Below are 25,006 nucleotides of genomic sequence, written 5' to 3' on the forward strand. Positions count from 1 at the left end.
CCTCACAGAATGTCCTGTGTAAAACAGGGAAGCCTGAACTATATATTTTTGCTATAAATAATACCTTTATACTCCAAATGTTAAGGTACTGTTATAGAAGAATCTTAAAAACTTTGCTAGTTCTTTAAAATATTCTTGATTCAAATATTTTGCAGTGTATCAGAGAAACACTGAGATACACCTGAAGAGTTGATCTAACACACACACTCTACATATAGCACTACCAGAACATACATCCAAGGTAATCTCATGAATTGCAATAGCAACCGTACATGCCTCAGTTAATGTCTTCATAATATCTGTGCTTTGTATTTGTAATATGTAGTTTGATTTGTATATTTGAAATAATCTCAAACAGAAATATGGATCTCAACAACTGAAATGTTATATTGATGATTTCAGTAAATGAATACCATAAATTGTTCAGGTTTGTAATCAGGACAACTCAATTCAACAACAGTAACAACAAAAATCTGTGTACAAAAATGTAATATAATTGAAATATAATCAAACAAAAAATCCGTTAATTTACACAGATCATTTACACTTTACAATAAATTAATGTCTTTTCTTTACAGTAGTTTGGAAACTCCTGCATAAATTTATACATTTCTGCATGATAGATGATACATGGCTAGAATAATTTACCTTAAATCTGACAGTTAAATCAATCAGAAAGATTAATCCAGGAAATATTTGGTCAGGCATTCAAATTAATCTATATAAGGGATAGTTCACCATCTCTTTCATCTTTGGAATATAAAAAATAAATATTTTGAGAAATGCCTTGAAATGTGTTCTTTTTTTCTCAAATAATAGAAATGTTATAATAAAACTGTTTGATTTTCGACATTGAGTGAGTAAATAATGCCAGAATATTCATGTTAAGGTGAACTATCCCATTACTTCCTTTTACAAGATTTCTTTTTAATTAAAGGCTTAATTTAATGATGAGCTTGATTCACAATAACGGTCAAATATGCCAACACAAAGCTCCACATCATAGTATAATTTTACATTATTTTAGTTTATTATTTATTATGAGGGGAGAGAGGTAAGTAAGCAATCAAAAGTTATTTGTTTGTGTAAAATGGCATCACCGCATGATACATCAGTTTATTTGAATCTGTCTGCAAGAGCTTGAGTCCATAAAATCTTATCTATGAGCCATGAGCTTCAAGGCACATGTGATCAGTGGCTTTTTTAAGTTTGTAGTTATTTAACTTTGTGATGATGCTTGCTGATGTATCCCACTATCCACTTTATGCTTCTTTATCTGAAATGTACAGGTAAAATGGGAGATTTAAATCATTTTCAGCAACAGATGTTTGTTTTGAACTATTTTAGACCTTTGATTAATGCAGCAGAAATGAATGAAGCCCATAAAAAAATGATGGGTACAATTTCTGCAGCATTTTAAAATAAAATAATTACACATTTCACCTATAATTACACAGATAACATTTTTTATATATATATGTGTCAGTTGTCAGTATTGATTATGAGTAGCTCTTTTTTTGTTTTGGGGGTGGTGGGTGTGGGCTGCTGTGTTTGTGAGGTTTTGGATGTCTACCTACTTGAAACAAAAGCATTACGACAGTTATAGTCATAAGTCACATGAGCATGTAGGAATGTGTGTATGAATCTACTTAAAATATGAAGACAACACCTTGGTTTTCGGAGTCTTGACCTTGGTGAATTGGGTCTGTGGAGTTAATTTAAGACCTGCATTTTTCAGAGCAGCAATTCTTGAGGAAATATCTAAAACCTAGAAAAAAAAGCACAGATCAAAGCAAAAAGATATGAAAATGAGTGTTTTGATTGTGAACAGTAAGGCTTTGCAGAAAGACTGTTATTTAAAAATTTAATGGCAGTTTTTGGACACCATGGTTAGTATGTTTGCATAATTCTATACAGTATGTGTAGCATACAGTATATACAGGTCTATATAGTATGTACTGTATTCAGGAAATCAACATTATTTGAGTGTTATTTTAATATTATTTTTATATTCTTGTAGTGTTTATCAATATTTTATAAATTCATTTTATCCTTATATTTTGAGTTTTCATTTTAATTTTAGTTAAAGTTTAGCAATTTTGTTATGTGTTTGTCATTTATTTAGTTGTTTTTTTCTATTTCTATTAAGCTTTAATTTATTTTATTTCAGTTTCAGTTGGTAATTATGGTACTTGTTTTTTATTTCAGTTCTACTGTCCGTTTAAGTTTTTCTAATGCCTATTTCTATAATGTCCATTTGTGTTTTTTATCTATTATTTACATTTAATTGAATTTTAGTTTGTTTTAGTGCTTTTATCATTTTTATTAGTTTGTTTTTTAATTTCTCTATTTTCTTTCTTTCTTTATTTTTATTTTAGCTTTTTTTCAGTTAGTTTCCAAAGCAAGATTTCTTTTTTTTTTTTTTTTTTTTTTTTTATTAAATAAAGGTTTATTCTGTTACAAAATTATACAGACAAATTATATATACAACCAATTCAATACAAACAAAGGAGGTAACTGAAAAGGTGTAGGCTGAAGCCGAGACTTGTTTCGCCTACCCTATTTAAAGAACAAAAACAACATCTACCCATCAGAAATTAGACATAAACCAGTATACATGTATAAGCATCTATATACATACAGTATATACAATTTTTTCTTACAATTTCTTACAATTTTTTTTTTTTTTTATCCCTATATTTGTCAAAAATTAGGATTTTTTTTTTTACACTTTTATTTATAGTTTACATTTTTTTTTTCTTTTACAAAACACAAAAACAGAAAAAAAAAAAAAAAAAAAAAAGCCAGATTTCTAATTTCCATTTAAGGTATTCATCTTATATATATAAACATTTGTTATGTTGTTCATTAATTCAAGTGTAACTGCATCTTCAGAGCTACAGTATGAGATTCTGCTGCTGAGATTCAGAAAAAGAGAGAGAGCACAGCGTCCATGCCGAACACACCTGGAGCTCAGACTGCTGCACCTGGGCTGCTGCAGAGGCCACCTGGTCCTCCAGATGAGCGAGCTCTCTTTCACTGGTGGATCCACTGATGCAGCGCGCACACTCCTCCAGATCCCCCAGTTCAGCCTCAAGCCCGTACACTGTCCCTGCTGCCACATACACCTGCACACAGTGAAATTAATTAGAATAAATTGAGCAGCAGCTAATAAATGCACAGTGGCGTGAGAAATGCTCATCTCAGGAAGAATCCGTACATTCTCCTCCAGTCTGCCGAGCTGCTCGTCCAGTCTTTTGGCCTCGTCAGGGGGAATGATCGAGACGTCACTGTGGTCTGACTGGCATCGTCCATCTCCCATAGATCCGTGAATCAGATCCTCAGTAGCGTTCAGTACTTTTAGCACCTCTGTGGTGATGCTGCGCAGTGATGCTGCTGAGTACTTCTATTCACAGTAAATACACAGAGGAAGTTACTGTAACTTTACACATTAACATTAAAATAAATGGAAATTAATGGGGCAAGTCTAGTGTGACCACACCTACATTAGCAAAATTATTAATACTGATTTAATGAATACTGTTAACATTTAAATACTTTTTTGGATGGACTAACTGCATGTCATATCTTTTATGTAGGCTATACATCTAAAACAGGCTTAGAAGCTGAATCAATTATTTATGGAAGCCCATTAACAACCACATAAGAAGAAAAAGAATGCTTTGTTAAATCTTAATTAGTTCATAAAAAGTCACAATTAAAAGACAAAGTCAATTATGAGATTTAAAATGTTTTAAATATCTCATTTTGATGGATTCAAATGGATGTCATGATTTTAAGTTTTTTATGTCATAATTTATATTTCTTTTTATCTCATATGTATCAGAAATTGGCTTCCATGCTTATTCACACTGTGTCTACATTTTGTAGGTTATTATGGGAGGATTTGCAAGTGAGCTTGCATTGAGTTTGCATTGAAAACAAATCTGCATTTGGAGAGGCACTGAGTGGATTTAAACACCTCTGATTGGCCATTGCTTGGGCTCAATGTGTTCAACCAACATATCTATGATGGGTTACAATGCTCAAAAAAAAAAAAAAATAAACCTTTGACCCAACTTGAATAAATCTAAATAGAATATTATAATCCACTTTTTCATGTGGCAGCCATAATCATAATTATTTACTGATTAATTGTGTCCTACCAGAATGTAAAATATGTAAACAATAACGAGCCCAGTGTCAGATAGCAGATGAAAACGTACAGAAAAGAGAACATGTACAGTAGCCAAATTATGAGTGCAGAAATAAGAGCATACTGTCCATATCAGCATACAATCATCACCTGCTGTAGTATATTGGAGATTAAATGTAGGTTTTTCTCTATGTCCAGCATGTGTGCGTCCTAACAAAGATCAAATAGAGGCAGAAGACAAAGAAAGAAATAAGAAATAAAGAAGAGCTTCAGAGAAATAGGTTAAGCAGATTAAATAAAAAGCATGTTAGTTTTGAGCAACTAAGGTTACTTCAGCCTGTAGTGTTTAGTATACAGTAGTATACTGTAGTTAGTTGTTACCTTGTAAATCTCCTCCGGTGACAGATACTCCTCCTGACCAGATGAGGCGCTGTGTTGAATTGTGGGGTCCCTCTGTTCCTCCCTGTTTTCAATCAAGTCACCTTGACTATTGTCGTTCTTCTCTTGAACTCTCTCTTCTGATGATTTGCTGCATTGTTTGTCTTCTGTTTCCTCAGTATCTTCAGTGTTGCTCTTTAGGGCCACGACTTCATTGATCTTGCCCTCTTCCTTCTTTTCTTTTTCCTGCACCACCTTCGATTTTCCACCAACAAACCATCCCTCAGATATTATGTTGTCATCCGTTTCCTGTTCAGTTATATTCTCCTTCTCTTCCATCATCTCATGTTTCTCTCCCTCACTTCTCTCTCTGTCTAAATATACCCCCTCACTAGTGTAAGCTTCTATATGTTCTTCCATATCATCCAAAGCCTTCACTACAGTATTGATGATCCTATCAAATTCCATGTTTCCATCTTCACTTATCAATCTACTCAAAGCCAGTTCACAGGATAACACCTCCTGCTCTTCAATGTTATCAACCGTCACTGTATTCTCAGCTCTGCTCTGCTGACCTTCAACTGCACTTCCACAATCTTTTATTTCTGCATTTTTCTCTTCAGTCTGAACTTCTCCCTTGTTCATCTCCTCTCTTGTTTGTGCATCTGTCTTATCAAGTGTCTGTTTTTGGCTCACAGAGCTTATTTCTTCTGACATTTGAGTGTCACCCGTGTCATTTTGCTCACTAATACCCTGCTTTGCCAGAGTTTTCTCTGATCTCTCTTCTTCTGCTTTTTCAACCATCTCTACATAGTTTTGGGTTTTCTCATCATATTGTATCATTTTGTTTCCATCTGTCCTGTCATCTACCTCCAGCACCTCAGTTCTTATTGACTGATTTATACCCTTGGTTTCAGTTTGATACTCACACCTGTCCAGTTCATCTTCAGTAGAAGAAAGTAGTGTCTCACTGACCTGACTGGTAAACTCTCTCAGTTTGGAAGTCAGATTGTCTTCTTTCACCATCTCAGTTGATCTCACTTGATTTGTGGATTTAATTCCATCTGATCTTTCTTTTGAATCAGCCTCAATCGTCAATGCAACATCTCCCACTTTTTTTTTTGTTAAACTTTCTCCATTCCCCATTTGATACTCACACCTGTCTAGTTCATCCTCAGTGGAAGAAATTTGCGTTTCTCTGACTTGACTGGTCAGTTCTTTCAGTTTGGTAGTAAACTCCTGATCTAAAGATCCAACTACACCAAGGGCCCCATGATTGGAATTGCTGGGAGCATTGAGACCAAGTCCAAATGGATCAGGGGTCAAGGCTCCAGAGCTCAAGATGTCAGGAGTAGCAGTGTCTGAAGTGTCTGCTTCCAGACCATGATCACACGGTCTTTTTCCATGCAAGTCTTGTTTCACATAGCATCTCTTCACCGGAGCATCTGAGAGGTGGTTACTGAAATCCTGCCAATAAAGAATCAGAGTCATGAAATGTCAAAAAGAAATAAATAAATTAATATTTTTTTATATCCACCCATTATCGTTCAAATGTTTTGGGTCAGAAAGTTTTTTTTTTTTTTTTTTTTTTTTTTTTTTTAGATGTTAGATTATATTTATATTTAATGTTATCTATTCATCAAAAAATCCCAAATGTTTCAAGGTTTCTGCAAAAAATATTAAGCATATTAAAACTGTTTTCAAGGTTTTTTTTTTTTTTTTAATATAATTCTTTTTGAAAGATCATGTTACATTTAAGTAAAATGTGGCTGGTAAACTTAGATGCGCCATTACAGGTATAAATAAAGAAATTGCACTTTCAAATAACAGTTATTTTAAATTGTATTAACATTTCACAATATTAGTTTTTTTACTATATTTTTGGTAAGCATTAGAGACTTCTTACAAAAAAAAAAAAAAAAAACCAAACTTTTGAACAGTAGGGTATATATAGTGGCTATATACTGTATAACATACACTTCTTAATTATTTTTATTTGAATTAATGATATTAATTTTTGGTCTTTTAATTCTGCTTTCTATAGACTGGTCATAAATCGTAAAATTAACTGCATATTTTTTAATATAATAACAGCAAGAAATTCAAAACAAAAATAGTATAACATAATAAAATAAAATAAAATAAAATAAAATAAAACAAATACTTTGTGAACTTAGTACAAAATATTTTCACATAATATTTTTTGTTTTGACTTCAGTACCAACTATTTAATTTTGGAAACAACACAGAATAAATGGGTATTTATATATGGAAATATATAGCTGGCTTTATTTTTTAGATATGAAGGGTGCTCACAGGTGATATTCATATGTGGATGTAGTTGATATCAAAAGGTTTAAAAACCCCTGTTCTAAATAAAAGCCAAGACATGTTGTATAACAAACAGTCATTCTTACTGGAACAGCCGAAGATAATACCGACTGTCCTTTCCACTCTGCCTCCTCTCTCTTATTTTTCCTTCTTCGCCGTGACCTCTTGACCCTGCTTTCCTCTAGGCCATCCTCGCTGCTTTCAGCCCCTCCTGGATTGAAATTTATATCCATGTTGTATGGGTGGCGGGCGGATGAGGGTCGCCTGTGTTCTAGTGGCACTTTTCTTTTCAAGAAGGGCAGCAGAGTTTTCTGGGACTGGTGTAGTGGCCCATCTTGTCCTGCGGAGTCCTCAGTGTCAGCATTCAAGGTATGTTCAGTGAAATGTTGTGCTTGTGCATTCAAAGGCAAGGTTGCTTGACGGCTGTAGGACTCTGAGTAACTCAACTGCTTATTGGCAGACATTTTACGCTGAAACTCTTCCAGTGCAGCGCCCCAGACCCCATTAGCTTCCTGCTCTGTTTCTGAGCCCATCTCATCGTAAGCTGACACCACGCCAGACTCTCTTTCCAAGACACTGTACACCAGACTTTTGCGCTTAGTTAAAAGGCCTGGTCGAGAGAGCAGGTTGCTCTGATAAGCAATCCAGTTACCATCAGGACTCTGTAACACTGAAGACATACACACAGCATTTAGACATGTATATAAATGAAGAGGGTCAATAGTTTAAAATTAAAAAAAAAATAAAAATTTAAATCTGTGTCATAAACAAGAAGATTTAATTAACTATAGTTAAGAATCATATGGATTTCAGTCAAGGATCTAACTGGAATTGTCCAATCGGTCGACACTCCTCCAGCTAGGCATGGCCTGGACAGGCATTGGTTCTTCCTTCTTCATTTCTAGAGTATGACTTATAGAGGATGAAAGTCTTGACCCAATGTTAGCATGCTGGTCTGTTTTCTCATCAGTCAAGAGACAGAAAGCTGAGTGAGACCTCTAAAGAGGAGGAAACATTTTATTCAAAACATCGACGCAAAAGAACCATTCCAAAAGCATTGCCAAATTGCAGGCAATTTAGTCTTTAAAAGAAATAAAAAGTCACTGTACCCAAAGAGAAGCATCAAAGGCACTCTGGGTTTGATCAGGAGAGATTCCTTCACTGTTCTGGTCCAGATTACATCCAGACTTCACCTCAGATGGATCCTTTTTCCGGCGGACAATCTGACATTTAAATATTCCGATATAATAAATTTATGCAAACAGTGTCAAAATGTAAAAATTATAATACGATCATTTAAAATTAAGATAATTTAAAATGCTATATAGCATATAATAATTTTAAATGTAATATTATATCAACACGTATATTCCTATTCAATATAAGTTAAATAATACAATCCTGCATTGTTTTTTTTATGTCAAATCAAGAGTGTTGAGTATATACAGACTTTGATACATTCAGATTAATGGATAATCTCAAATTATACATTTTAAAAGCATTCAAATAAATAAATAAAAAATATGTATTATATAATTATGCCTTTGAGTTTTAAACAGTAAAGTATAAAATACGTGTAAAATAATGGGTAAAATATTCTTACCAAGATTGCATTTATCTGATAAAAATACAGTAAAACAGTAAAAATTGGAAATATTATTATAGTTTAAAATATCTGATTTCTGTTTTAACATATTTTAAAATGTAATTTATTCCTGTTATGGTAAAGTTGAATTTTCAGCAACCATTACTTCAGTCTTCATTGTCGCATGATCCTTCAGATATCATTTTCATATGCTGATTTGGTGCTCAAGAAACATTTCTCATTATACAAGATTTGTGCTGTTTATTTTTTGTGGAAACCTTGACACTTTTTTAGGATTTTTGATGAAAAGAAGGTTCAAAAGAACAGCACTTATTTGAAATAATAATCTTTTGTAACATTACAAATGTCTCTGCAGTCACTTTTGATCAATTTCATGCATCCTTGCTACATTCATGGGTCCTTGCTGAATACACTTAATTCTGCACAATGTAAAACTCTACATTCATGAAAGGTCATTGTTGTCATGTGTTACTCACTTTCTTTACAATAGTTTTGCCCAATTCCTCTATCAGCTCTTCTCTGTTCTCTAGCAAATAATGAGCTTCGTTCTGCTTCTCCTACAAAAACAAATGTCAAATAGCTGCCATGTCACACTTGCCAAGTTACTGAATAGCAATGAATGAACAATCTTGTATCTATTAATAGGAAAGTCTTACTTGACTGTCAGTCTGGCTCACAGCCTTAGCAATGGCCTCATCTATGGCCTCTTCTGCCACCCGCAGTGCCACATTAATAGTCTCAGCCATGCTGTGCTCTGGAGAGAGACATAATAATTAAAGTGTTTTCAAATGCCCCTGTATGGAACTAATGGAATCAAAACTACTGATATACAGTAACAAACCATACATATCTAAATAATGATTTGATCACAAACCTTCACTTTGCCTGAAGAATGTGGAGTCGCTCTCATACATACTACTCTCCTCATAAGTGCTGCCCTCTGTTGCTGCAAAAATGAGCTCATTTCATTATAGAAACTTTATAACCTTTCATAATCTATCCATTTTCAGTGGCACAGAATGTATAATTTTAGAAATTGTATGAATGATGCATGCTATGAAGAAATACTTAATGCCTAAAAGAACATCAACTTAATAAAATTCAAAGTTTCATATCTAATAGTCTTTTTTTCTGTTATTAAAATAAAATTATCAAGAGTGATAAGGTAGGACAAGAGTGGAATAAAGAGCTTGTCTCAATATTAAATTAGAAATAAATAAGTACAACCGTATGCATTAAACATTTCTGTTGTTAGTGTTATTGACAAACTGTTCCTGTGATAAACTGAGTGATTCAACAGCACTTTCAGTTCAGATACGTGATTTAATAGCAGTGTCGACAGGTTTCTCTCTTTGACAGACACTGTCTCAGTCTCAGAGAGCTGTTGGATGACAAAGCATTTGTTGGGTAAATACTGATATACCAATATGGCCTCAGCTCTACACTGAGCCATTTAAAGTGCTCCCTTCAAGCCGGTAAAAGGTCAAACTACCTCTGAAGTCACCTGCTACCACTCTATGAAAACACCTGCCCTTTTCCTTCAAACCAGTGTTTACGCCTACATTCTGCTGAGGAGAGAAGATCAAAGTAATGTTATGAATCTAGCTTTTACTATGAGATAAGCTGAATATTGCAGCTTAAAAACCTATCCTATAATGCTATAATCTTATCGCTCCATCCTTAGCACTTGTCCGACGTTACACTCAGACAAATTATCTCCTAGCTTTTCTCTGCATCAAATTTCCAAAAGCCTGACCACACAGTGCATTGAGTTTTGTGGCCAAAGCTCTTTATTTTCCATCGACACTGTAATGGTTTTACTCTCCTCCACAGAGAGCTTTTGTTCCTCAGAGGTTACAGGGGTCTGCTGAGGTGACAAACATCCACATTTATGGTCATCCATTGTTAAGATGGCATTGGCCTTGCTCTAAACTGCTTTTCTCTTCATGGAGAAGACATTCTCTGCTCTCAGACCTCAGCAAAACTGAAACAGAGGCTGGGCACAGAACTCATTTAGGGTTGTGCCCACAAACACAGGCAAAGAAGCTTCAAACTGACATGGAAGAGAAAAATAATCTTATTAATCAGATTATTTTATACATCCAAACAAGGGTGCAGTAAAAATAAGGGTTAGTAGCAGTATATTTTTGGCTATTAGTTTCTGGCTGTACTTTCACAGTAATTTTTTTTTTCACTGTTTATTGTGATTTTCCAGTGAATGGGGAGCAAGAAATTATTACATTTTCAATTTCTGATTAATATCTCTCTGTACACCAGAAAACCATAATATTTAGTCTTTTTTATTTAGGATATAATGAATAAAATATTTACCTGTTAATGTAATAAGTAATTATTGTACAGAATTATGTGTATTTGCTTGATTTTGATTCGTTATTTAAATGTTAGGAATACGAGAGGGAATGGATCTAACAGGTCCCAATCAAAGTACACAGTGACCCTTCCTCCATAAACATGAATAATTCTCATAAATCCTGCTGCTGTTAAATTGGATACAGAGGAGGCAGGTCAGACTACAGGAGCCCTGTCTCAACCCTCGTGAATTAGTGCTAAACACATGCGTGCACATGCAACCATAAGCTGTGAAAAAGACAGAGCTACGGGCTTGAAGGACAGTCTAAAACTGACATATCCACTGAATGCAGATGGCATTTGAAATGCAGCAACTCCTACAAACATGCAACATGCAAACCAGCTCTTTTTCCTCCAAAATATATACATTATAAAATGTCATAGTGTGAAAACATCCTTTATTTTCAAGGAAGGTCATACATAGCAGTCCAGATGGCAAGTACCTGTAAGCTCTGCTAGCACTCCATGCTCGGCCGCATGCCTCCTGTAGAGGTTCTTTAACACTTTGGCACTGCCAAACCTTTTAAATCTCCTTCTCACATTATAGTAGAACCATTCAAGTGACTGGGTCTTCAGTAGCCTGGAAATACATGAACAATGCCACATTATAATGCTTATTTAAGAGCATTCCTGAGTTTCTGTTTACTCTACACTGATTAAAACCTTTCACAATGTAAACATACGCAGAACATGCAGAACATATGATTATGAAGACTATGACATTTGTCCTATAATCATAGACACACGTTCCTATAATCAAGCACACACACAAACATTCAAAGAAAGGTCACTATATATACAGCCAAAGGCACTTTTGAGCATGCTCAATATCAAAGACCTGGTTAAGCCTGTGCTACACTAATATTCAGATTTTCACTGCTAAAGAGACAAAGAGCTCGATGTTGCCATTGCCACTGATAGCAGAAGTCCAACAGCTTGAATTAAAACGAGTTTTTTCAGAGGAATTGCCTGCTGAGAACATATAAGATTATTGTTTACTTTATATACAGCAGGGAATATTGTCAAAAAGAAAAAGAAAAATCTGAATAATCTTTATTCTTATGCTTCAGGGATTTTAACATTCAGTAATTATCCATCAATAATTATGTTAGCAACATTATATCAACAACCAAGTTTTAATAATCTGTTAAAGAAATATGCAGAGAAATATGAGATGTTGGTAAAGACTACAGTGTTGTTTTCATTCTTAAAACATCATTCTGTGTCATTTTACCATAATGTACAGACACTCCCTAAGGGCAAATAATATTTTTTCATATAATTATTAAAGTGTTGTTTTGTTTCTTAAAACATCGGAATTACTTATTTATGCATTATTTAATTAACTAGACAAGAAGCCACATGTCCTATATACAGATATCTTAGATACTACATACACAGTACCTGTTCTGTCTATAAGCATAGCATAAATTTAAATGGCCTGCTTCCATTCAGTAATGATCTGATACACAGATCTTTGCAATGAAAACTGGAATGAGCATCCGTTTTTATTACATGAGGACAGAGAAAATACGAGTGGATGTGTATAGTATCAAAATTCAATTCCAATGATGGATGTAATCTCTGTTCAAGTGTGAGTGTGTAATGTATAAGATATGAAAGAGAAGGAATGATCCTGCTATAATTACCATAATGTACAGACACTCCCTAAGGGCAAATAATATTTTTTCATAAATAAATACAGTGATGTTTTCAGTGTGTGAAACGTAAAGCTCTTGGGTTTCATTAGCACAACAGATTCACATCACATCTGTAGAAACACCATAATAAGACAGAAGGCCACCCAAAATGTAACTTTGCCTTCACTAGTTAGCAAAATCAAATTGGTTAAACCTAAATTGAAGGTTTTATGTTTGCAGGCCAGTACTTATCCATTACTGTGTATGTAAGAAGTGCAAACATATGTTCTGTCTTGGTTCAGTAGGATTCTGACCTACAGCACTCTGTGACATTTACAAAGGCATTTGAGCACAAGTCATGTCATGCTCTATACTTGTATTATACATAATAATTCTGATGACTGTCTTAACAGTGTTATTTGAACCCTCAGCAAGAATACTCTGTTATAAACAGTTATTGCACTGTCTTTCATTAAACCATGAGTGTAAACAAACCCACAGACATACAGACGCTCACTAATGCTCAAATGACTACTAAAATACTTTGAAAAATACTCATATGAACATAAATACAAGCCAATTTTGACAGGAAAGAAAGTCAATTTACAGAACCAGACCTGAAATTAATTAAACTGTTTTTTAAATTGTAAATAAAAAAACTTTAAATGTTAAAAAAACACTTTCCTTCTTACCAAACCCAAGTGTTTTTTTCTCAGTCTATTTATAAGAGATGAACAAATATTACATTTTCAGATGATATTCTATATTATTTTGTCTAAATAAATTAACAATAAGTTGCTAAAAATACATTTAATGATAGAAGTGAATTTAGGCATTGCAACATTATAATGTACATTATAAAAAACTGCTATTCATTTTTAGATTTCATTTAGTAAGGAATAACTGATGATGGGCCGTTGAATTATTAGAAAAATAATGCACACCCGAGGTGGTCATGCGGCCACAATGCGAAGCGGAGCTTATACTACGGTTACCACACCTCAAGACATTGATCAGATGATATATTTAAAGGGATTTGCTATTGTGAGTAGGATTATTTCTTCTGCATCTCATCCAACGCCTCTTTTGCTGGTTCCAAAACGTCATTTTAAAGTTGGTAATGGAGGCTTGAGCCGTTGATAGCATTCTAATGCAGTTATTAAAGAAGTTATTAGAAAGAGAGCGAGAGAGACACAGACACACAGAGAAAGAGAAAGATTATAGTGAGGTTGTTAGAGAGGTTGTTAGAGAGAGAGAGAGAGAGAGAGAGAGAGAGAGAGAGAGAGAGAGAGAGAGAGAGAGCGCTTGTGTGAATTAGGCTACCTCTGTGCATCCCTCAACAGAGTTCTGCAGCAGCGTCTCTAAACAGTGCTGTTATTACCTCGCTAGTGAGAAATGTCATGTGTATTTAATTTCGGAAAATCTTCTGGCATGTTGTTGTTTTTTCTTAGTCCTGTAATTTCCGTTATTACAGCTTTACTATGTAAAGTGATATGGAACTGTAATGCGGTCAAGAGAGCTGCCTGGAACTACGTTCGCCGTGCGTTTCCCAGAAAATAATTGTACACCTCAGAACGTTCGTCAGCCAATCAGATTCAAGCATTCAACGGCCCCGTAGCATAAAAGAATATATTTAACTGTGTTATTAAATTATTAGTGTTTTTTAAGATTTACTTCAAGTGAGAATTAGACATGGCAAAGGTAACCTAAACATAAAAAATACTTTATTAAAAAATGAGCATGCACAATTAAATATCCAATACTGACTGATACCACCAATTAAAAAAATATCTAACGTCAACCAATAACCAATACAGTGCCAATATATCATGAATCCTTAGTTTTTAAATTCTGATAACAACTAGAAGCATCATTAGCCTTTAACCTGCAGGTGTTTCCTACAAAAGCCCCCTGACGGAGCTCACGCTCACAATAGCTCTGGATAGCGCGGCAGAACTGACCTGGTCTTCTGGCAAACGGAGCACAGCCAACCTTTGTCCTTTTTACTGTATGTGCAACAGCCCTTGCAGAGGTTGTAGCAACAGTCCAGGCAGGAACGTTTAGGGTTGAGCAGAAAGGTGAAGGGAGAGCAGCAGAGGATGCAGCAGCGCTCATTAAACCTGTGCTGCCGCGACAGCAAAACAGACCGACTGCCCTCCTCAACCAGTGCCTTCTTCATCTCACTGAAGCGAGAGAGAGAGAGAGAGAGTGAGAGAGAGAGTGAGAGAGAGAGTGAGAGAGAGAGAGAGAGAGAGAGAGAGAGTTAAAAAAAACAACTGTGATATAAAGTATTTAACTAAAATGATACTTAAGCTGATGCATACTTGTCTGAGTATTAGGATGATGCATTAAAAACATACATAATTAATCTCTATGTAAGGCAGGCTGTAGAGCCCTATAAGTGGATCATGTTCACATGACATTTGCGTGTTGACAGATGTGCTGCATTTGCCCTTCAACGTCTTAAATCTGTCTGTATTTCCAGCCGTACTGAAGCCTCCAGAGAGGAGAGAGCAATTCTGAGCAAAATTGCTCTGACATTTAGCAGAGACAAGCAACCTAACACTATTTAATAAAGGGTTGCAACCAGCACATACACATTTTGTTTGTGACATTAGATGTATGCTGCCTAATTACACTAATGTGCCCTTGGGATATTAATTAAAAGTCAGAATTGTAGGGTTTATAGAGTACAGTAAGAAGGCAATTGATTAAATCAAAGTAAATAATAAATATTTTAATCAGGAAAAATGCATTAGTGGTGTGTTTTTCCAGTAAATCTTCCTGAAACTACATTGATATGCTAGTAGGTGGCGACAAGTGACTAAATGTCTTTGTGAGTGACTCACTGAATCGATCGGTCAACTGAATTGTTCCATTCAAAATGCCGAAACAAACAAGTGGCTGCATCCAAAAACAAGTTCCCTGTGATTTACATGTGTAAATGAATATTAATAGTCACTGTAGAGTGAAAACATAAGTGGACAGAGGACATAAGTAAACAAAAGTGAATGGTTTAAATTACATTTTTAAACGTAATATTGAAATTTAAATCATTTTAAATAATGTGTCATGATACATACTGTTATAAAAGCAAACCTGTGACTCATAGAGAGAGGAGCTGACAAAGAGGAGCAGAGAGAGGGATGAAAAACTAGAAAGGAAGCATTGTACTGAAAAGCTCTGCTTGAGGTGTGGCCTTTACTTTGTCTCTCCAAACAATGCCAACAGGAAATCATTACGAATGATTAGAGCCACAGCTTGAACGGATCGGCTCCAGTGAATACTGAGAGAGGGGAACTGAGGATAATCTCAGCAGATTAAAAACAGACAGACAGGAAAGAAAAAAAATGCAAAAGAAAGAAAACAAAGGTTGTAATGACATAATACACATGCAAGGGTGGATAATACATTACAGTGATGTTGATTTTGTAACTGTGGACTTGGCAAACACAAATTTATAACACTGCATTTTTGCATCTATGTGTGCACAGAAATAGTTTGCTGACAAATTTGTGCCAAAACCTCCCTTTGGGGACATTTTGTGCATGCTTGAAATCAGTGGAAAACACTGCACTAAATCCAAGATGCATGTAGTTTGTAGAATAATCTCTAAATGTGACATTCAGACCACAGAGATACAAACCAGAGATTACGAACAGCCTTCCACCAGTTTGTCTAGACTGAATCAGTGGCAAGATGCATTTAAAAGAAACAGCCAAAAAGTACAAAAGAAGATAATAGCTGAAAAAATCGTACAGACCTGAGCAGGATCAATTTCATGTTCCTACAGTCACCCACAGTGATGATATCCCATCAGGGGTCTCTCCAATGAACTTATAATTGGATACTCAGCAGGCCATTTCCACCGAGTTCTCAGAAACATGGTCTGTTGTTTACAAAGCAAGTCTTTGGCAGAGAACAGCAGAGGCGTCTTGTGCCAGTAGGTGCAGATCCAAGCGAAGCTCTACTAGTGACTCATGCCAGATAGCCAGACTGGGCGCAGGTGTGATGAACAGGGGGTCAACCAATGCCAATATTTTTTACTAAGTCATCTGACACACCAGTATCTATCATGAATGACAGGTTATATATAATTAGATACAATCTGCAACTGCAATACACAATTTAGCATATTCTCTTCTTTTCCCATGCCTGTTAAGCAGTATGTATCTATAATACATTTTACAGTATCCTTTGTAAAGTTTCTAATGCACTCGAGTTTCTAATGTTTGATACAAATGACACTGTTTTATTAATCAATATTTGTTGTATATCAGATGTTATTATATAGTTTATTAGATGGTGGATTTTTTTCCTCCAATTTTTACGCTTGGATGACATGAGCATTAGATGATGGCAAAGGTACAGTTTGCCCGTGCAGGACCCGTGTAAATTTCGGATCCGCTTTCCAGCGATGGAGAGAATTCAAAGAGCGGGAAGGACTGTGATCGGACGCCACGGTTGCTTTGTTTTTTCTTGATAGGTGAGTAACATTGATTATTGCTTGACATTGATTGTTACCAAATTTAACAGTATTTGTTAAGTCAATCTCATAAAAAGAATGTCACATGAGGACTGAGAGGTTTACACACAAGGGAGATCAATCTCAAACCAAATCTACTGTTGTGTTATATAGTGCATATATATATACTCCAGATATGTAGCAATTACATGACCTATTGCTGGAACATATTGTTAACATAGATCAGCAGTGTTATAGCACATAGCAAACAAGATGTGGTACGCTGGGAATGATTCACTGTAGAGCAAGAAAACGTACTAATCAGGGTTTGTTAATCTGTTAAATGCATAGTTGCTAGTCTTTCTATGGAGATTTAGCATAGAGCTAGTTCTCTAAATTAAAAAAACCCTCATGAGGAATCTGATTTGGATGCCGATGAAAACAGCTTAAAACAAAAGCCACACAAATATTCATATAGCTTTAGTATGTATTGTAGTGTAAATGAATCAGCATGTCATTAAAGAAGCAATCCTATCATAATTGTTTGTATAAGGCCAAAATGGCCCACTGAATAGTGTGCTACAAGCCAAAATGTCTGCCCAGATTCACTATGTTCCGTGTGCAGTTCCATTACATTTCCTCTTCAAGTAATGGATTAACAGGGGCCTCACAAAAATGACAGAATCTGCCATCTGTTTGAAATCTTTGATTTAATGAAATGGAAAATCATGGATGAGTGCATGGATAGATGGCAGACTCTAGGGTGTCTCTCTAGATTTTTTTGAAAGTCTGATTTAGATCAGTGTTACCCAACCAGGGCTTTGCGTACCCCAGGGCGTGTCCTAATGGGCATTTGGAAAGTACATAAAATGGATATAATTTTTTTTTTAAAAAGAACTGTGAAGAAGAGACAGTATACAGTGCATCATATACACCTTTCAGTACATCTACAAGGGTTATGTTAAATATTTTAAGAACAGATATATTCTTGAATTGAATATATGATGCCTTAATAACGCATTTAACTGGTTTCCAGTTTTTTTTTATTATTACTTTGCCAAAACAAATACTTTCCTACAAGACGGATCTCCTGAGAATTTTTTTTTTTTTTACTTTTTAAATCCCTGTATTTTCCTGCCTCTACTCAGAGGGTCTTTTCTTATAATCTAGTTTTTTGCTCTTCCATTCTCTGATAACTCACTCAGTCCTGTTTGAAATTCAGAGATGCTCCCCAGGTGTTAGAGAGGATATTGAAAAGCTAGACGCATGCAGGCAGAACACACTTGGGAGAAGAAAAACATGCTGTCTGCATAAAATTAGATGGTTTAAGGTTTTGTAGGGACGTAAAAGAATTGTGGGGCTTAAGAAAAAGCACTAATATTAAAAATAGAAATTCTCTTTAACTCATTTGAACAACAAAAGTATGAAACAAAAATACCTGACAATCAATATAGGGTTGTATAGTACAAAAATAACATAGTATATAGGCTAGCCAATCCCAATGCACTTAACTGGACAAATAAAAACCTGTTTCCTGAAGCTGAAGAAAACTAATGCAAACTGTAATATTATATCATAATAGCTCTGTCTACCTGATATTAACATCAATTTAAGTGATTGAATTACTGTACAAGTGGACATCCAAGACAATTCTTCACACCGGCCATTAACACACATGTAAAGCATGTCTCCAGTAAGCACCTGTGATCAGATTTTGAATGCAAGAGTCTCTTTTTGTGACTACATACATAAAATATGATGTCAGGGTGTTTCTACATTTCTGAGTTACAAACTAGATGCCAAAAAGCTTAAAATGCCTTAAAGCATGAAACAACTACACTGAGGCATTGTTTGTTTTTTTCCAAATGATTTTTTGTGCCACTATTCCTACTTCCTGTTCCAGTAAACAAGCATTTTCAAGAGTGTGAGAGATTAGAGAGGCCAGAGTGCTTCTCTGTCAGTCAGATAAAATCGTGGTGCCAAACAAAGTCATTAACCAAAGTGTTTTTCTCCCTAACCCCAAAGAAGCGTGATGAGTAATGAGCTTTTTTTTGTGCCAATGTGCCACCCTTTTTTAAAAGAAAGACAAAACAATGGGGTAAGTGGGGAAGAGAGAAGGTCAAACAGATTACAGACTAAATATGTGCATTATGTTCTGTCCTTTGGGAACCAATGTATTTATACATAGTTTTACATAAAATGACTAAAAAGTCCAGTCAGGTTAGACAGTTAGGTGAGTATTCTGCCCGTTTCTTACAAATACTTGCTGGGACATGCAGCAAATAAGAACACCAAAGAGATATTTGTTTATATGTAAACAGAGAGGGCCTTTTAATTTGCAAATACCTGTGAAGGTAGAAATATTGGACTCATATGACCAAGATACAACATAACTGAATAATAATGCCTCTATATATCTGTAGGTCAGAATAAGATTTCTTCAAAGCCGTATTCATGGTGGGCTCAGAGAAGTGAGTCACGGATAAAGAGGAAAGGGAGGGCATTTCCTGTCATTTTGTTTTAAAGTATGACAAAGAATGATGAGAAATTACTCATATTCTCTAGCAAAGACTGGAATGCCATTTGGGTGACACCACGAGGAAGACAATGCTAAAATAGTTTATTTAAAAACTTTTCAAGAGAAAAATGTGGTGATATTTATCATTATCATTTTAAAATGACATACACTACAGCTCAAGTTTGTGGTTGGGAGGATTTGTAATGTTTCTGAAAAAGTCTCTTATGCTTATCCAAGCTGCATTTATCTGATAATAAAATCTGATTTGGTGCTCAAGTAAAATTTATTATCAATGTTGAAAATACTCATATTCCTTAATTTATTTGTGGAAACCGTGAAGCATTTTTGCAGGTTTTTCAGCATCTTTTCGATGAAAAGAAACGCCATTTATATAATAAATATATATATATGTAAATATAATCAATGTAAATATCTTTACCGTCACTTTTAATTAATCTACTGTATCCTTGTTAAATAAAAGCAAAATTCGTACTGACCCCAAACTTTTGAACAGTAGTGTAGTTTTGAGCAAGAGGAGTCCTAAATGTGATGCTACAATGACACAGAAGTGTGCATGAGACTCACTTGAGCCGCTTCTCCTCCGTTTTGCGCAGCTCCATGTCCCGTTGCACCACCTGCATCACATGCTCAGCCTCCACATCTGTCAGACCAGAGAGATCCAGTTTACGCCCCATCCTTTACCTCTGGCGAGCTAATAAGATACCTCCCCTCTCCTGACTGTTAGCTAAAGGCAATAATAGAAACAGAGCAGAGACATTTAATAATATCAAAAGCTTGGCACCATCTGTGCCACTGGCTTCATAATGTGTTTGAAGTTACAGATGTCAGATTTTGTATATTTCAACTGTATAATGGAAGCTAGAAGCTAAATCTGAAGACAAAATAATCTTGTGATTGTAACAGTTTCATTATGAAATCAACATAATACAGTGTATTGCAAAAGTCCAAAGTAAACCCTGTTGCACAAGGCTGTTAAATCAGCATGTAGCTGAAATAAAAACCCTGAGATATAAAAGCCCAACAATGTCAATTTTATCCTTTGCTGTGGACGTTTTGACATAAAAAAATACATGAACTTTTCTATTTGCTCGCCCTAAACAGTGCAATGTATAGAAAACGAAAGCGCATAAAAGTAAAAGTACTACTAAAAGTACTAAAACCTAAAATAAAATAAAAACTGAACATTTAGGCTAAAAACAAAACCTTTTTCAAAATATTAATAAATACTATAATAATGTATAAATAATAATAAAATAACACAGGTGTCCCCAGTTTAAAAAAAAAAATAAAAAAAAATAGTCTTTTGTAGGCACACTGTAAAACTAACAAATCTTTCTTAGCAACCTCTGCTGAGCCAACAGTGAAAGTAAACACAAAGCTTTTGCCCATGAGGTATAACTACAATTCATCTGTCAGAAGGTGGCAATGCATTAAAGGTACAGTTCTACATTTGTCATCATTTACTCACCTCAGCCGTAAGTCACTATTCATTTTCGATGCATCTCTTCCCATACAATGAAACTGAATGGTGACTGAACCTGTCATTCTGCTTCACATCTCCTTTTGCGCTCCACAGAAGAAAATGAACAACATGAGGGTGTGTAAATGATGACAGAACTTTAGTTTTCAAATAAACTTTCCCTTTAAACCAGACTTTGTGACAGCTTAAGTGGACGTCGAGTTTGATACTGAGCTTGGATAACAAACCATTTTTATTAAAAAACCGGTCTATTTCTTAAATGAGACAGCTCTAAGTCATAATAAATAGCATATTTTCGGTTCTGATTAATCATGCAGACACATTTATATAAATCTGACTATAATAACAACAAATTAACCATACAAGAGACAAACAATTGATACATTGGGAAGAACTAGTTTAGATGCGGCACTTACCGTCTCGTCTTCACCTCAGTCGCTTACATCAGCTCTTTTTGACCAGCGACTGCCAAGCTGTCAAGATTTGCAGACAAACTCATTATAAATGTCCGCAGACCGCTTCAAATCAATAAGGTCGACTTTCCGTGTCTTTTGGGAATGTTCGAAGATAACCTTTTAACAAGTTTGACAAAATGTAATCAAGAACGTCTGAAGAGAAACGCTCGGAACGGAGCGAGTGTGCCTGCTGTGGTCTCGTGCCATTTACGACCACGAGACCTGAAATCTGCCAACCTCCGGTACACAGAGCCCTGCAACCCTGCAAGCCTGCGACAGAGCGGATAATCCACTTTTGGACGTGCTGAACACTGATACCATACTGAGAGTGAAGGGAACGTAAGATTTAAACGTTGCTGTTTTTTAGCCACAGTTGCATAGCTGTAAAAATAAATAAATTAAATGCAGTCACAAGATAATACTGTTTTGGATTAATTCAAACACTGTAATAAAGGTTTAGCTTAAATATACATAATAAAACAAGCATGTTTTACGTATTGATAGATATTAGATTGACATTATTTTGCTTGATTTATATCAGCCTACTTAACCCTAAATTTGAGTAACTGAAAAAAAAAAGAAAACAAGAAATGAATAAAAAACCGAGGTGCGTGAACTCTGCTCAATATGACCAATCAGTTCCATAACGGAATACAAAACCCGTGCTAATAGAAAGAAAAAAATTTGACAAAAAAGACTGAATCCAAAATTATCTGATAATATTGCATAATGAGAGATCTACAACCAATTTTTAAAAGGCTGGTCAAATTAGGGAAAGGATACAACAAGAGTTCAATGTCAATGTCCGTGACATACTGCTTTGCCATTTCGCATTCTTTGCTGCCTTCTTATGATCACTTTTTTTTTTCTCAGCATCTCAACAAGTTGTTTTCCTGCAGATACAACCGACAAAAATAACGAATTTAGAGAGCACCCAGATAAAACACAGATCAAAATGCATCTTCACAGTTATTCAAAGTGCAAACCAGACTAATCTGCTTCCATAAAACCAGCCTTGCTTTTTGGTTTTAGCTGGATTATGTTGTCCCACAAAACTAATGCTATTCCCAGTTCCACACACACTTACAATGCGTTCAAAGTCCTCCTGGGAATTTCGTACGTACGAGGAGGGAAGTCGTGCTGACGTGAAGTGAGGTGCCTTTCAAGTCAGTTTCGTCGGAGCAAGATGGCGCTGTACCTTCTTTTGAGGGTTAAAGTGTGATTTTGGAGAAAAGAAAATATAACGTTACTTAAAAAAGATAACAGATAACAGTGCAGTGATGGGCCACATGGTGTAGATCAGCGACAAAAGAAAATATAACGTCGATCGTATTTACGAGTTGAATGAATATGAACGCCACCACAATATCGTAAATACAGTGGGGGAGCTCGGGGTTTTCTTTAAGCCCCGATCTGTACGAGTTGGGGGCGTGTCAGTGATCACATGGGGGAATCAATGGATGCAACGTCTGTAGTTGACGGTAAATTTTAATTGAATTTCAATGTTTACTAGTCTATAAACTGTCATTTATCATGATCATCATTAATCTTGTTATAAGCAGCAAGTTAATGAATTACAACTAAAAATCCTAACATTTGTGCACCTTTAGACGAGAAATGGTTTGATTCGCAACATTGCACATGGCTTTAAACATTTTTTTTATCTCTCCGTTTAGCATTTTTCTATAAGCAGAGTTATTAAACCTTGCTGTAATTTTATATTTTCTTTTGTCGCTGATCTGCAAATTTACACTTTAACCCTCAAAGACCGAGACAGACTTTTGAGTCTATAATTATATCTGAATGCTTTAAAAATTAACGTGAAGCGGAGATTCTCCGCGTAAGAATATCCTATTTCTCTCATTTGGATAATCAGAGGCACCGTAGTGTACGTGATTGCGTCATCACATTTTGACAACATTGATCCGTGAGAAGAAACCAATGCATTTCGTTCCTCTGAGCCAAACAGAAACGATTGTTGACGCTTAGTCCCACCCCCGTGCCCAGATTGGTTCAAACTGTCCCATATTCAACCAATAAACATAGGTTTTGGTCTACTATTTAACATATTTCTTTGGAAATGTGAACGAACACAAAGTGAAAGTAAAGTCTGTTGCGTGCATGAATACAAACACAAAATAAAACATTTGCATGAGAAAAAAACACAGAAAAACACACGACAGAGTATTTTGATATAAAAAAAAAAAAAAAAGGGTGTGAAAGAGGTGTATGTGTGTTATAGTAGTGGTGTTTTTTATATTTTGGTGTCTAGGCGATGTCCCCTTAAAATCAATTCTGACGCAGATTACAGCCAGCGGATCGATCATTTGTATTATGTATATTAGTTAAATAATTCTTATATAGTTCATAAAGATAGTTTGCATTATTTTGTCTGTTGCGCTCTGAATATTTCTCACTCATTTTGTGTGTAGTTTGTGAATCATTTGCACTGTTTGTATTGTTGCAGAAGACAATTTGTGCAGTTGTTTTTACAACTTCCTGCATGGTTTGTGTTTATTGTTCATACTCAGATTGAAAATATATTTCTCTGAAGAAAAAAAAAACTTTTTTGTTTTGTTTTGTTATTATATAACACTCTTTCCATTTTCTTTACTCCTTAAACAGTTTTGGACACATCTCTGTTGTTAGTAAACGAAATAGGCCTGTTTTTCACTTAAAAGCGCTGATAACAATATTGTAATAAATGGCTATAACTTGCTTGGGGAATGTTATATGTACAAACCCGATTCCAAAAAAGTTGGGACACTGTACAAATTGTGAGTAAAAAAGGAATGGAATAATTTACAAATCTCATAAACTTATATTTTATTCACAATAGAATATAGATAACATATCAAATGTTGAAAGTGAGACATTTTGAAATGTCATGCCAAATATTGGCTCATTTTGGATTTCATTAGAGCTACACATTCCAAAAAATTGGGACAGGTAGTAATAAGAGGCCGGAAAAGTTAAATGTACATATAAGGAACATCTGAAGGACCAATTTGCAACTTATTAGGTCAATTGGCAACATGATTGGGTATAAAAAGAGCCTCTTAGAGTGGCAGTGTCTCTCAGAAGTCAAGATGGGCGGAGGATCACCAATTCCCTCAATGCTGCGGCGAAAAATAGTGGAGCTATATCAGAAAGGAGTTTCTTAGAGAAAAAAATGCAAAGAGTTTGAAGTTATCATCATCTACAGTGCATAATATTGTCCAAAGATTCAGAGAATCTGGAACAATCTCTGTGCGTAAGGGTCAAGGCCGGAAAAACCATACTGGATGCCCGTGATCTTCGGGCCCTTAGACGGCACTGCATCACATACAGGAATGCTACTGTAATGAAATCACAACATGGGCTCAGGAATACTTCCAGAAAACATTGTCGGTGAACACAATCCACCGTGCCATTCGCTGTTGCCGGCTAAAAAACTCTATAGGTCAAAAAAGAAGCCATATCTAAACATGATCCAGAAGTGCGGGCGTTTTCTCTGGGCCAAGGCTAATTTAAATGGACTGTGGCAAAGTGGAAAACTGTTTTGTGGTCAGACGAATCAAAATTTGAAGTTCTTTTTGGAAAACTG

The 25,006-nt window shown here is 35.3% G+C and overlaps 1 protein-coding gene across 10 annotated transcripts; it reads right to left on the minus strand.

The window, feature by feature from the left end:
- Window positions 1-1,630: 1,630 nt before the first annotated feature.
- Window positions 1,631-22,470, minus strand: LOC109075873 (rab effector MyRIP-like). Of its 10 annotated transcripts, none has more exons than XM_042718451.1 (17): window positions 22,204-22,468; window positions 21,382-21,731; window positions 20,050-20,125; window positions 16,245-16,551; window positions 14,443-14,664; window positions 11,285-11,421; window positions 9,346-9,417; window positions 9,128-9,225; window positions 8,948-9,028; window positions 7,975-8,088; window positions 7,692-7,863; window positions 6,952-7,535; window positions 4,538-6,001; window positions 4,307-4,366; window positions 3,221-3,406; window positions 2,967-3,128; window positions 1,631-1,768 (listed from the first exon to the last, which is right to left on the minus strand). In XM_042718451.1, exons 4-17 carry the CDS (start codon window positions 16,262-16,264, stop codon window positions 1,646-1,648), a joined length of 3,495 nt encoding a protein of 1,164 aa, XP_042574385.1. In that variant the 5' UTR covers window positions 16,265-16,551; window positions 20,050-20,125; window positions 21,382-21,731; window positions 22,204-22,468; the 3' UTR covers window positions 1,631-1,645. The 10 variants fall into 10 exon arrangements, with proteins under 10 accessions (XP_042574385.1, XP_042574382.1, XP_042574379.1 ...); XM_042718448.1 differs by lacking the exon at window positions 16,245-16,551 and adding an exon at window positions 20,954-21,045; XM_042718445.1 differs by lacking the exon at window positions 16,245-16,551 and adding an exon at window positions 20,954-21,045 and having other exon boundaries at window positions 20,050-20,209.
- Between the last annotated feature and the right edge of the window lie 2,536 nt (window positions 22,471-25,006).

Source organism: Cyprinus carpio, chromosome B2 (assembly GCF_018340385.1).
Source record: "Cyprinus carpio isolate SPL01 chromosome B2, ASM1834038v1, whole genome shotgun sequence".
NCBI lineage: Eukaryota > Metazoa > Chordata > Actinopteri > Cypriniformes > Cyprinidae > Cyprinus > Cyprinus carpio.